The following is a 13,439-nucleotide window of genomic DNA, read 5'->3' on the forward strand; positions in this document are numbered from 1 at the left end:
GGAAGGGTGGAAAACGTTCGTTACGTTTTGTTATCCACGAGCATTTGTATCCACGAGTTATTGCCGCTGTAATGTAACTCGGTCCGGCGAAAGTTGGTTGGTTTTTATCCCAGAAAGGCCAGAAAGGGAGAAGGAAAGAAAGAAAGAGGGAAGGGGGAAAAAACGAAAAGGTATCGCCTAGTTTCAGCGATTATCATTAGTCGCGGTGGTAGTCGCGCTCGTCAGTCGCCCGGTTTCCGCCGGAATTCGGTTTCTTTCTCTCCGGTGGACCGGATCCCGATCCCGACCCGATAAGAAGTTGCGAGAAAATTATGTGTCTTCCCTCCCCTTGCCCTCCCCTACGTGTCCGTGCCTCGATTAAGTAAGACCAAGAGTCAAGGGAGAAAGGGGTGGGGGGACGAGAGTAGCGGGTTAATAACGGCCGTCTATGAGAGCGGCGCGATCCTCCCCCCCCCTTTTTCGATGATTTATCGCGCGGAAGGAGGGGGGGGGGCTTAACGCCGCACACCGCGGGAATTTTATGCGTTCCTCGTGCGGAGAGGGGGAGGGGGAGGAAGATTCGAGAGAAGATTTGGTGTTGGAACGAAGAAGAAGTCTGTGAAACGCGTGAAACGATTCTTTTTCGATGCAATTTCATTCGTGATCTCTCGAGAGAATTTGGAACACTGTATCGAAGACCAGGTGTGTAAATATCGGCGAAGCGACAATAATAACAAGCTAACAAGATGAAATTGTTTTCTTCCGCGGTTTCGAGCTTTTATTATTATGGAGACTCAGTTTTTTTAGATGTTATAATGGTTTTTATTACAATTTATTATCTGGTTAAAAAAAATGTATCAATTTGTGTGATTTGAATATATTTCAATTAACGTAGAAAGCGCTTCGATTTGACAAGGATAAATTGGATCTTGAGAATTGGGAATGGTGTTCTACAAAGAAACAGATGTCAAGGAAGAAATGATTATTAAAAAAAAAGAAGTTATCCCGTCCCATAAATTACCCGATAGATATGGGCCAGATATGAGCCTAAATAGTTATAATTTAATTACAAAGAAGCATTGTAAAAAGATGCATGCTCAAAGATCGAAAGAAATAAAAAAATTGCCAACTAAAGTTAAGAATATTATATATATCATAATATAAATCCGCTGGATGACGGATGCGTAAAAATTAAAAATTAATTTTAACATAGTTTCATTACATTTAATTACATTACATTTACATTTTGTATTACGAAACAATTTAAATTTTCACATAAACACGCACGATTCGTTCGCAGCATCACCGCCGTGTATCGAGTTTGTACAGCGAGAGTACAAGCAGTTTTCGTTCCGACTTCAGTCGATATGAATATCGTCGGTGTTCGCGCGTCGATTTTATCGATGGAAGCCTGCGCTTCGTCAGGGTTAATCGGGGAAGGTGGGGTGGGGAGAGGAAGTTGGTTGAGCGGTTGGTTGTACGCCCGATCGCTGAAAGATTGCCAAGCGCGATGCACGACACTCGGCGTGTCGTTGAACTTGCCAAGGTTTTGCCGGAGGGAGGGGGAAGAGGAGTGGTGACGCAACGCCGCGATACATATATATATATATATATATACACACATAGAGAAAAGCGCGAGGAAAAGAAGCGTGCGGCGAGGCGGCACACGTGCAGCACACGAAGCGGCGATCTCGCGCTGGGCCAAGTTTGAAGGATGATAGGTCGCTCGAACTCGACAATTTCGCGGAAGTTGCGACAGTTTGTCTACGTCGCGACTATAGTATCGGGTAAAGTTAGCGGCACGAATAAGCTGTTCCATGCCGGCTCTCTCGCAATCTCGTTCGCCTTATTTTCTTTCCTTCTCCTCCTCCCCCTCCTCCTAGTTACGGAAAAACATAGCGGCGCATTAACCAAGCTTGCAGTTATTCCAGGAAGTTTAAGATCTTAAAGCTGCCTCGCGCAAACTATCCACCCCTCCTCCCCTCTCCCCATAACTTTTTCTCACTCCCCCGATATTTACTGGTTCTTTCTCCCCTCTATCCATTGAAATCTAAATATCTTCTATCCCGGTAAAAATCACCCGGTTTCCCTTGGAAAGAAAGGAAAATTCCTCATCCCTTTTCCGCGTCCCTCTTCGAAGCAGTCAACTTTGAACCGTGCCATCCGATTTCCCGATTTCTCGAACGTTTCTCCCTTCTTGCATCCCCGAGAAAACCAAGTTTTGGTTGGATAGAAAGTGGAAAGGGATGATGAAAGAGACGGCACGAGATTTTTTTTTTTTTTTTTTTTTTCTTTACTCGTAGGAAGGAATGATTAGCCGTCGGGATACGTGCTCGGTACCGATCGACCGCATCCGCCGTTTCGTCGGAATAGATTCGAATTTTGCCCCGTTGGAGGAGGAGAGAGAGAGAGAGAGAGAGAGAGAGGGAGAGAGGAGTCGTGATTGCTTCGGCCGGAAGTACTTTCCGAGGGTAACGTGGAATGGATAACAGTCCCAATAAAATCTAATTTAACCTGGGGAGTAGAAACTAGGAGATGATACATTTTGTGGTCGGCTGACTCGAAGCTGCGGCGTAGCAAACGGAAAATAGGGGCCACGATGGGGATGGACTTGGTAAAGTACAAATATATACTTTTGTCGTTGCGTGTTTACGAATAACAGTGGTTCCCAACCTAAACATTTAAACACCTTGGAACATAATAGAAATTCGAAAATTGGGAAATGTGGATTTTTCGTTGAACGTTTCTTATCTATAAGAAAGGGGGGAAAGTTGGAAAAAGGAGAGATCGAATTGGATTTACAGATGATTGGGAAATACTGTTTCGTAGATACACGCGAGGGTAGGTAGATATTCCGGTCAGATAGAAACAGACAGCGATTGCGCATCCCGTGGGGGTGATAGCTGCTCGGATACGATTGTAATTGGCAAGTCCATATCCTCAACACGTAATATCCTCCCTATCCGTTCCCTGATCCGGCTTTCATTAATTTCTATTTCCGCCCGGTCTACCCTCCTTCCGCCAACTTTCCGCCAATCGGTTTAACGCCACCTCTTTCCACCCGAATTCGCGAATATCTTTACAATTTTACATATATTCCGTATATTCGTAACTTTTATTTCTCGTCAACAAAAAGTTCCATTCGATCGGATTGGAAAGAGATCGGAAAGAAAACTTGTCCATTAATCGTTGGATGTCATTTAACTCTCGATTAACTTTATAAGAATATAATAAGGAAATATAATAATTTTTTTTTTATTTGTAATTTTATTTGTAATTTTTTTTTTTTTTTGCTTTGCAATAAGGAAAAGCGAAATCTTTTGTAAGCAGCTTTTTTTAAAAAGAAACTTTTCTCTCTCGTGGAAAATTATTATTAATGTGGAACTAATTATTTCTCGAAAAAGAGAAACGAGAATTCGAATTTGCATCGAGTAATCATCATCGAATGATTAATCACACGAATAATAATACGTTGGATACAGAGGGCGCGCGATCGAATAATGTTAATCGTTTTTAACGAGACGAGGATAGAAAAGTTTGGCGAGTCGATCCTTTCGAACGTTCGGTTTGTTTGTTCCTGGTTTTTTTTCCTAAAAAACCAGGAATCATCATTCGCCTCAAATAAATTGCCGCTCCGATATATTTGCGTCGAAACTTTGTGGAACGCATTACGCTGCTGCGTAAAATAGGAGAAACTTGGCGTCACGTCTTGACGCTAAGTCTAATACCTGGATTAACCACCTTCCAAAGTTGGCGTGGACTAATGGCTACACCATCGTGGACGGTTCCACGGCCGATTTTATAAGCCCGCAGAGAATATGCTCATTCCCTCCTAGTCTCCAAATAAAGATTAATAATCGAATATTCGAACTGATCTCGAAGTTAACTTTCGATATATGCTTCCTTCTTCAAAGCTTCATTTCCTTCCTTCGGTGTCTTTGGAAAAGATGAAGGATCTCGAGAAACGATCCCTTTGATTGTCGACTCTATCTATTTATACGTACACTCACGTCGCGTCGTGCAGCGATAAAACGAGTAAAACGATGGGAAATAGTGAAAAAAATATTCAAAAAATCGGAATAATCGAAGAGGATTAAGGAGAAGAAGTATCTCCTCGTGTCAAAATGAAACTTCTTGGCTTAGTTCGTTGATCGTTTCTCGTGACGAATTTTTCTTTTTTTTTTTTTTTTTTTTTTTTCAGGCAACAATGGCCACGCACAAAAAAAAACGTAAAAAAACGCGGCGCGAGATGTCGAGCGTGGCGTAAGATCGCGCGCGTTTTTTCGTGTTTCGGTAAATTGAAAGGATCGTTTGTCTTCGTCACTTGCCGGTAGAAAGAGAGAGAGAGAGAGAGATGGTGACGCGGTGAATTATCACGGATGAGTTTGCGGAAAATGTGCCGATTTCGGGAGCGCGTGTTCGTGACGGTAGAAGAAACGATGCGTGTCACTCGTTCCGGCCACAATACGTATAAATGATCGATGCGGCAGAGCAATTAATTGTGAACTGTGCATTTGTCGCAGGCCGAAACAGCCGATTTTACGAGTAAAACGATGGGAAAGTGGGATCGCTAGTAGAACGAATCAATGATCGTTCGCCGTTGCGAATAGAAATTTGAATGTGATGTATAGAAAGGAGGGAAAAAAAGAGGAAAAAGAGAAAAAAGAAATATACCTCTTTCGTGCATGTTTAAAAGTTAAAAGTTCGTTGTGTTACGTTGCTCTATAAATAACGTTTATACGGTTTATAACAGGAGATTTATAAACGAGACAAATCGCTCTTAAAAAATCTCCTCTTCCAAAGTAACTTTTTAATCTTTAACGAACGATACGAATTTTTGTTCGAGGTTTAATCGAAATGTATATGAACGAAAATCGTATATAAACGAGGGCACGCACAAATTAAGGTTAGGAAGGAGCCTTAACGTGATTAGTCACCGGCATCCTTTCGCTTCCATCGAGGCCAAAAGCGTACAAAACTACGAGCTTTCCAATAATGCGGGGTTTCCTTCCAGAACGAAAAGGAATCGAACGAAGATTTCTTCCTCTCCTTTTTCTTTTCTCTCTCTCTCTTCCTTTCTTCCTTTCTTCTTTCTTCTTTCTTCTCCCTCTTCTTCTTTATTTCGCTTCTCGAACGTTCCTCCAGAGGGAGGAAACATTCAAACGGCGTTATCACGGCCGAGTATACGATTTATCGATCAGAAAGAAAGGAAGAGAGAGAGAGAGAGAGAATCTCCCGAGCTTTACTAATTTAATCGTCATGATGGATACGAGCGAAGTGAAATCGGCAACGACCACTCCTCGAAAGAGAGAAAGAGCAGGAGGAGGAGGAGGAGGAGGAGGAGGAGGAAAAACTCAGTCACGGATATGAAGTTGAACTCTGGATGTGTGAGTAGCGGCGCGTTGGTGGGGGGCCATCGGTCGAACCCGATCTTCCACCCAATATCTCATCCTCGCTTGCGGTCTATTAGATTTCCACGGTTTCCAAGGGGTCACCGACTTCCCCGCCCTCTTTCCGCCGCCGAGAAAAAGAGAGAAATCGCGACTCTTTCCTTCGCGTCAACCGGTCAAAAGGCGCGCGAGATGGATCTTACACGTTTTCGACCGGTCCCCCCTTCTCTCGTTTGTCCATCGTAAAAAATCGATTTAAAACCGAGTCGACCCGTTCTATCGCGATTTCTATCGATTTCTATCCCGATTTTCCTTTCCTTTCCTTTCCGCTTCGTCACGGCAAGAACGATATCTTGTAGGAACGGTTGTGTTAGTTAAGCTCGACGCTGAGCTTACTCCTGTATTTTTCCCCTTTCGATTTATTATTATATTTGTTATTGTATTATATTTATTATTATATTATATTATTATATTTTTTATTATTATATTATTTGGAGGGATCGTTTCGAATTTGAAGTGGCGGCGAATTTGAATTCGAATTATTCGAATTCTCGTGAGATTGAAGAAAGGATGGATTATTTGGACAGTATTCCAAATAATTGGAATTTATTTCTGAGCGAAATGTTTAATTTCTTTTCTTTTCTTTTTTAATTTTCAATTTTTCCAAAAATTTCCACCAACGAAATTTATTTCGATCGCAAGTGAAAAAATCGTTACAAATCGATACTCGAGAGAAGGATGAAAAATGAATATATATTCCCCCCTCGAAAAAATACATATTTCGATTATTTTTCAATTCGCGAATTTTTTAATAATAATAAATTTCAACGCACTTGTTCGAGCCTCCCCACGTTATACACAGCGACGAATCAACCCGTGACCTCCTCTGTTTATTCCTCTCCTTTTTTCTCTCTTTCTTTTTTTCGCTCTCTACGAATTCTCCATTGAATATCAATCCGTCGGAAAAACTATTATCTCCGTTCGAAACCGTGCGCTTTCTGAAACGGGATACCGTCCTCCCCCCCCCCCCCCTCCTCCCCCTTTTCGGTGCCGTTCAATTTTCGCTTCCTCTTCCCCCCCAGAAAAACTACCCTTTCATTTCGGCCACAAGGAAACAAGTTATTTCGAGTAATAATAGTAGTAGTAGTAGTAGTAGTAGTCGCGTTTCGTTCGATTTCGGAGGGGGACGAAAAATAAATAACGGAATGAAGAAAGAGTGGATAAAATGTAACTGTAACTTTTCCTTTCTCTTTTTCTTCTTCTTCTTCGAAAAGAAGTTTATCTCGAAGGAGAGAGGGGGGGAATTTTAACGCGGAAGGCCATTTGACGGACAAGTGCGTTGTAATAGGCTACTTGTACCGATTTTTTAACAGCCGTTGCCGCTTTAACGCCCACTTTATCACGGTGTGCTCGTTTCGTTTCAAGTGGATTATTCTGCATCCGACGCGGTTTATAGCGGTGTTGTGTATTATATACGATCACAATTCACCCTCGCTGGACGGTGAATGGACGACTCCCTATATCTACTCTGTGTGTCTAACCGATAAAACTGCTACAACTGCTCAAAAAGGCATCGTGAAAAAAACGAGCTAATCGTATATGTATGTACGTGGGTACGTAGATGGAGTTATTCTTGAACAAGGAATGAACTGCGATGATAATCGTCCATGCCTGGGGGATAATTTAAAAATAGAATAATTATTAAATTAAAAATAGAATTCTCCATTGAAAAATTCGCTCGCATTTCGTTTCGTCTTTCATGTTGGCGTTTCAATGTAAATTTTGAAAGAAGAGTTACGTGAATTTTGAAAGAGTTATGTGAAATGATTTCGTCACTTTCGAAGAACTTTTAACAAACCGATCCCAATCTTGATGAGATCGAGAATCAATTCATCGTTTCGAGAAAATATTTATATTATACATAAAAGAGATAAAAGAGATATATCCTCCTCAACATACTCGCTCAAAAACAAATTCTCAATCTGCCGGGGCGTTCAACATCTTCGTGAAAAATGCAACGTTGATTAGTCTTTCAGGGGGAAACTTATATGAGGGTATAATATCTAATAACGAAACTTTTTATCAACTGGAATGAGCAAGTTGCTCGATACCAAGCTAGGCGTAAAATAAGCCTATAATGGGAAACAAAGTTACAACGAGTCGAGTTCAAGTCGACATCCTACGGGAGCATATGCAGCCCCGGATTGAGGTAGAGGTCAGAGTCACAGAGGAGAGAAAATTGCGAAAATTTCGATCCATCATTCCTCCTTCCTTCCTTCCTTCCTTCCTTCCTTCCTTCGTCTTACTCCCCCCCTCCCTAGACACTCCCCTCTCGCCGTGCCGTTCTCGAGTAAAACGTCACCAGAATTTACCGTCTCCTGTTCCGCATTATCTGCCAGATACGTTATTTCTGGGACAGCGTAATGCGTATATACGTTTAGCCGAGCATTACCGGCGTCCACGGGACCGCGTTATTTATCGCTTATTCGTTTCACTCGACGGCTGGGCAAAACACAGAGCAGTGTNATATGTATATGTATATGTATATATGTACGAGGGAGAGTGTAAACCGATCTCCAGACGCGCAATGATATCCTCGTCGCGAGTGCGGATCCACATGCACGCGGTCCATCCCCACTCCTCTGGTTTCGCGGGAGAAAATTGGAAAACTTGCCCGTTCGCTTCCTCGCCGATGGAACAACTTTCCTCCGCCCCCTGGTCTATTTATCGGCGTAATTAATTTTGTTGGTAATTACTTTAGTCGCGGAGGGGGGCGGGTTAAAAGGCAATCGAAAGAATCGGGGTTGGTGGAGAGACGAGAAGATTCGATTCGAAAGGAATACGATGATTTGTGAAATTTATAAGAGCGGCGTTAAGCGTTTCCAATTTTTCTTCCGTGGTTTTTTTCTTCCGTGGATGGAAGTAGTTTTCCTTGGTGGTGTGAACGAAGGAAATCGATGTTAACATAAGGCCCGTGAATTTATCTCTCTCGTAAAATGAATTTAGATTCGAGATATATTATTTAAGGGGAGGGTTTATCGTTGTGCATCTCGTGATGATATAGGGATGATATATAGGGACGAATAGACGCTTGGAGAGTTGAATTTTTCTTTTATATATATATATATATATGTCTTTTAATTCTTGTTGAAATTTTTAAGGGAGGATTAAAAAGTTTCCAGCACCTCGTGCGTTTAAATGGTAATTAGAGTTAACTTTTAAACGTTAAACGTATTCTTTCGTCTTATTATACATTCTAATTTGCTCCGCTTTTCCATCACAGGGGTGTATCCGGTTTTCTTCGTTTCTCGCTCTTGTTATATCTTTGTTGAATATTGTGCGTTACGAATATTGCTTAGAAAGTATTCGAAAAAATATTTTCTCTCCGAGCAGGTATAAGAATAGTTCAAATATCGAAGAAATTCGTTGTTCAATTCTTCGAATATTGCTCTGAATATGCTTGAACACGTATATTTAACTTCTCTTTTATTTTTTTTACGACTAGAGAATTTTTAAAAAAGTATGAAAACTCACGCAGGAAACCGATTTCTGCCATCATAATCTGTCATCTTCTCGTTCGAATCGTTGCACAAAAATTTTCACAAATGAATTACACCTTCTCTCGTCTTATAACAATATACAGAACACACTTCGAAACGAAAATTCTTCCAATTATTCCAATTATGAATGTCGATCGAATTCGATTCCGATCTATCGTCTCTACGCGATAGTTATAACAAAAAAAGAAAAAAAAAATGAAAGGCGACCGATATTTCTCAAACATCCCTCTTTCCTTTTCAATTTATAAAATGCTCCCAAGTTTGCCTCCGGAAACCCTTTCGAAGCGATCGTGCGCCATAACAGAAACGGAAGAAAGGCAAAGAAGAAATTCAAGACCTCGCTGATCTTTCATATCTACGATTTCTTCCGAGACCAATTTCGTCGTCCGAATCATAGGATATTTCTCGTCAACCAGATCATAGTTAACACGATAACACAGTTAAAAAAAATTCAAAGAAAACCTAACCTAACCTAACCTAACCTAACCTCATCTAACCCAATCTAATAGAACTTAACTTAACCTAACACAATTTAACCTAACCTAACCTAATCTAACCTAACGTAATCCAACCTAATCTAACCTAACCTAACCTAACCTAACGTAATCCAACCTAATCTAACGTAACCTAACCTAACCTAACCTAATCTAACTTAACGTAATCCAACCTAATCTAACGTAACCTAACCTAACCTAACCTAACCTCATCTAACCCAACCTAATCCAACTTAACCTAACCCAATCTAACACAACTTAACATAACTAACATAAGTTAACCTAACCTAACGTAATCCAACCTAATCTAACCTAACCTAACCTAATTTAACCTAATCTAATCCAACTTAACCTAATCTAACCTAACTTAACCTAATCTAACCTAATCTAATCTAACTTAACTTAATCTAATCCAACCTGACCTAATCTAACCTAACCTAACCTAACCCAATCTAAGCTAAGCTAACTTAATCTAATCTAATCCAACTTAACTTAACCTAATCTAACCTAACTCAGCCTAACCTAATCTAACCCAACCTAACCTAACCCAACTTAATCTAAGCTAACTTAATCTAATCTAATCCAACCTAACCTAATCTAATCTAACCTAACTTAACCTAACCTAATTTAATCTAACTCGACACGCATTCCGTTCTAACGGATTACCAATTTCTCCCGATTTCTCACGCAATTCTCCCTTTCCGCAATACGATACAAATTTTCATCGGAAGAAGAAAAAAGAGAGAAAATTCGCCGCCTACGAGTTCTTCCAGCTGCATCCAGCTGGGTTGCAGGTGGTCGGATAATTTAGAGCACTTACCGCACGGTGTACAGCATACGAAAGTAGATGCATAAGAGGATACGTATCACGTACGTATCTTGTTTTACGGTTTAAACCTAAGTGTCGTTGGAAGAGGGTTGGAGGAAAGGGGGTCGTCGGCAAGAAGGGCGGTTTATGGGAACGCGGGCTTCCCACAGGTAGCGAAACTTGTGCCGATCTAAAGTCCCTAGCGCGCTTCTGGATACTGTTGCACTGATAAAGGTGTTACCACTCGACCGACTACTACCGACCGAGAGACTTTGCGCTGCTGTATCGCTGCTCCCCCTCGTATCGCGGGGGATAGATTTGCAATAGTATAAACACCGATGCCATACCCCTTTGGGACAAGGAGGGAGAGAGCGGGGGTATAGAAATTGAGATTAAAGTTAAGCCAGACCGAATATTGGAATTATTTGCCCGCCTGGATTAATTGAGATCAATTAAAGGACCGGCCAAGTTTGGTAATTGTCGGCCATTCCGATACGATGCGATGTATGGAATGTACAACGCGGATGTTTCCAACTTGCGACTCGATTAAGATGTCGAGTTAAAATTAAAATTCAATCGGACAAGCGGGCGTAGAGAATGATCGGTAAGTTAAAATTTCGAAGTAGTATCGTTTTCAAAAATAGTGCTCTGAGATGAAAAAAATATATATACCAGAATGATTCTGTCGACAATGATGAGGATAAAATTTAATAAAGTTGAAGTTGTTTGAAACGATGATAATAATCGAAAATGTTATTAGTAACTTATTATTCGAAAAATTTTTATAACTTAGTTTATCCTTTCGATTTTTTAATGCCGTTACGCATACTTTCGAAAAATTCAATGAAGAGAAGAATGTTGAAAACATTCGTAGCTCGCCCCCCCCCCTCCTCTCGTTTTTCTTTATCTTTCGTTCGCTCGAGGAAACGAGACAAAACAAGCATCGAACTGTGACGCTCGCCTAGAAAGGAAATATCGGGCGGTATGCGCGAATATCGATGCGAAAACGTCAAAGTGAGGGGTTGAACCCGTGTACAAAGGCCGGATCACCTTGTACTTGTCAACCGAATAATTTAGTTTAGTGCTTGGGCTCATAAGCCGGGGGAACGAGTTCTCGTGAAAAAGATATAAAGTTCGTCCTTCTTCGAGCTTTCAGGACGCGCGGCTGATGACTCTGAAAGTATCGCTCGCAAAGTTTATGCAACTCGCCTTAGCGAAGTTATATATATATATATATATATTCGAACGACTTCAGTAGAGGAATTCATATCGAATCGCATCGATCGTATTGTTCGAGACATGGAAGTAATTCGACAACACAGACGACACGGTGGAGTACATCGTGAAAGCTTCGGTTCTTATTAAGAACGAAAAGGAATTTTTTTTTTTTTTTTTTTTTTTTTTTTTACGTAGATCGTTCGAGTTTTCGATTCTTTTCCATCTATTTGATTTCGGATAATAAATTGAATTGTACGAGATGCGATATTGTTCGTCAATCGATTCGAGAGCGAGGTAAATTAATATTTTCGAAACGTATCGAATATATCTTGAAATTAGATAATTTAATTGGGACTTTCTTTCGTTTTTTATTTATACGATTAATCGAATTATTATAAGGAATGATTATATAAGTTTGAATTTTCGTACATTCTACGAAAATATATGTTCGGATTCGAGTATGGACGATTAACGATTGATATAATAGTCGTTATAGATATTTTTATAGATTTAATTGTATCGCTATTCCGCGAGCGAGAGAAATTTTGAATTGGTAGAATGTTCTGGATCATTTAACTTTACAAGACACATTTCTCTCGGTGATAGCTGATTTTCTGCTGAACTGCTTTCTAGATTTCCACTATTAAAACTTTCGGTGTCTAACACACAGATGGCGAAAGATATAAAGCAACTTTGAATTCAAAGGCCATGTAGTTTTAAGGGCGCAAGAATTACGTTAACTAAAATAAAGTTTCTAATTTATTTATTGCGCTAGCTACATCGGCTAACTTATGACAATAAATAACACGATCTATATTTATATTACACTTACCTTATTTTTTTTAACAACAACGATTAAGTGCAAAAGTATTTTACGTAAAAACGTAATATATTAAACGAATCCAATAGAGTACAATTTATTCCTTCAAATTCGCAAAGTAAAATTTACTATTATACATATAACAGTCTACATCAAGGTAACATTTAACATAACTCGTCAAAAAAATAATTAATTCCCTCTCAACGATATGATTTACCATGTATGAAAACAAATATAAAAATAAATGTCCAAATTTTCCAAAAAAATTAATTTTTGGACCGTTAAAACTTTAGATCGTTTGTCTCGCTCTCTCTCTGCCGTATTCCCTTGATCAGATCACTTGGAAGAAAAAACTGTAGAGCTTATAGAGCGATAATGGGATAGACGTAAAATTATTGATTGAGAGAGATAATAAATCGAGGACAGAGAGTGATATACTTACTGGTAGCGCTGACAGCCGGTCCGATGACCGAGTACTTGGGGTTACCGGTAACGGCCCCTGGGACGACCTTGTCCGGCTCTGAAATACATTATTGTAATTATCCTCGGAATATACAGTGCCGTTAATTACAGTTGGGAGTCGCGTATGCGAATGGAACATGGCCAATCTACCTTAGCAAACGGTCCCCATTCGTGATTTATTACCTCATAAATAATCAACCACGCGGATCATCTTTACTTCTATCGCCAATTTCGTTCGAGCGTTCTTTTTCGTTCGTATTTTGATGAAATAAGAAAGATTCGTTTTTCAACAAAGTTGAGAGCAAAAGAAGGAGAGAGAGAAAGGCATCGATGTCGAGAGATCGTTAATCAATTTGATTAACACGGCCAGAAACGCTTAAGGAGACTGAATCAACAAGGGATACAAATGTTATCGGCCGCGTAATAACGAATTAATGCAAATTCGTGCCGTAGCGCGCGATAACACGTTCGTGCTTCGTTGGTACGAACGACTCGTTTCGTTACAGCGAGCTTATGGAAATTATCCAAAGGGGGTGACAACGATCGCGTGGATAAGTGGAAAAACCGGAGGAATCGATCCGAACCTATTACGGTTTTACGGTATGTTGGAAAGCTTCGAGTTCTGTTTTACCGACAGCGCGTTTGCCAACTTGGAAAGCTTCGCGCGAGCTCTGCCTAGAGGCGCTTTCGGAACTTCTCCGCGTTCTC

At 40.4% G+C, this 13,439-nt stretch overlaps 1 protein-coding gene across 1 annotated transcript in view; it reads right to left on the minus strand.

The window, feature by feature from the left end:
* Window positions 1-13,439, minus strand: part of LOC122712893 (suppressor of lurcher protein 1) — a 253,862-nt gene that overhangs the window by 185,595 nt on the left and 54,828 nt on the right. Inside the window, exon 5 of the mRNA XM_043932894.1 lies at window positions 12,712-12,789. Coding sequence (XP_043788829.1) covers window positions 12,712-12,789 — 78 coding nt within the window. The remainder of the gene's footprint in view (window positions 1-12,711; window positions 12,790-13,439) is intronic.

This window comes from Apis laboriosa, unplaced genomic scaffold, assembly GCF_014066325.1.
Source record: "Apis laboriosa isolate Shangri-la unplaced genomic scaffold, ASM1406632v1 scaffold21_cov150, whole genome shotgun sequence".
Lineage (NCBI taxonomy): Eukaryota > Metazoa > Arthropoda > Insecta > Hymenoptera > Apidae > Apis > Apis laboriosa.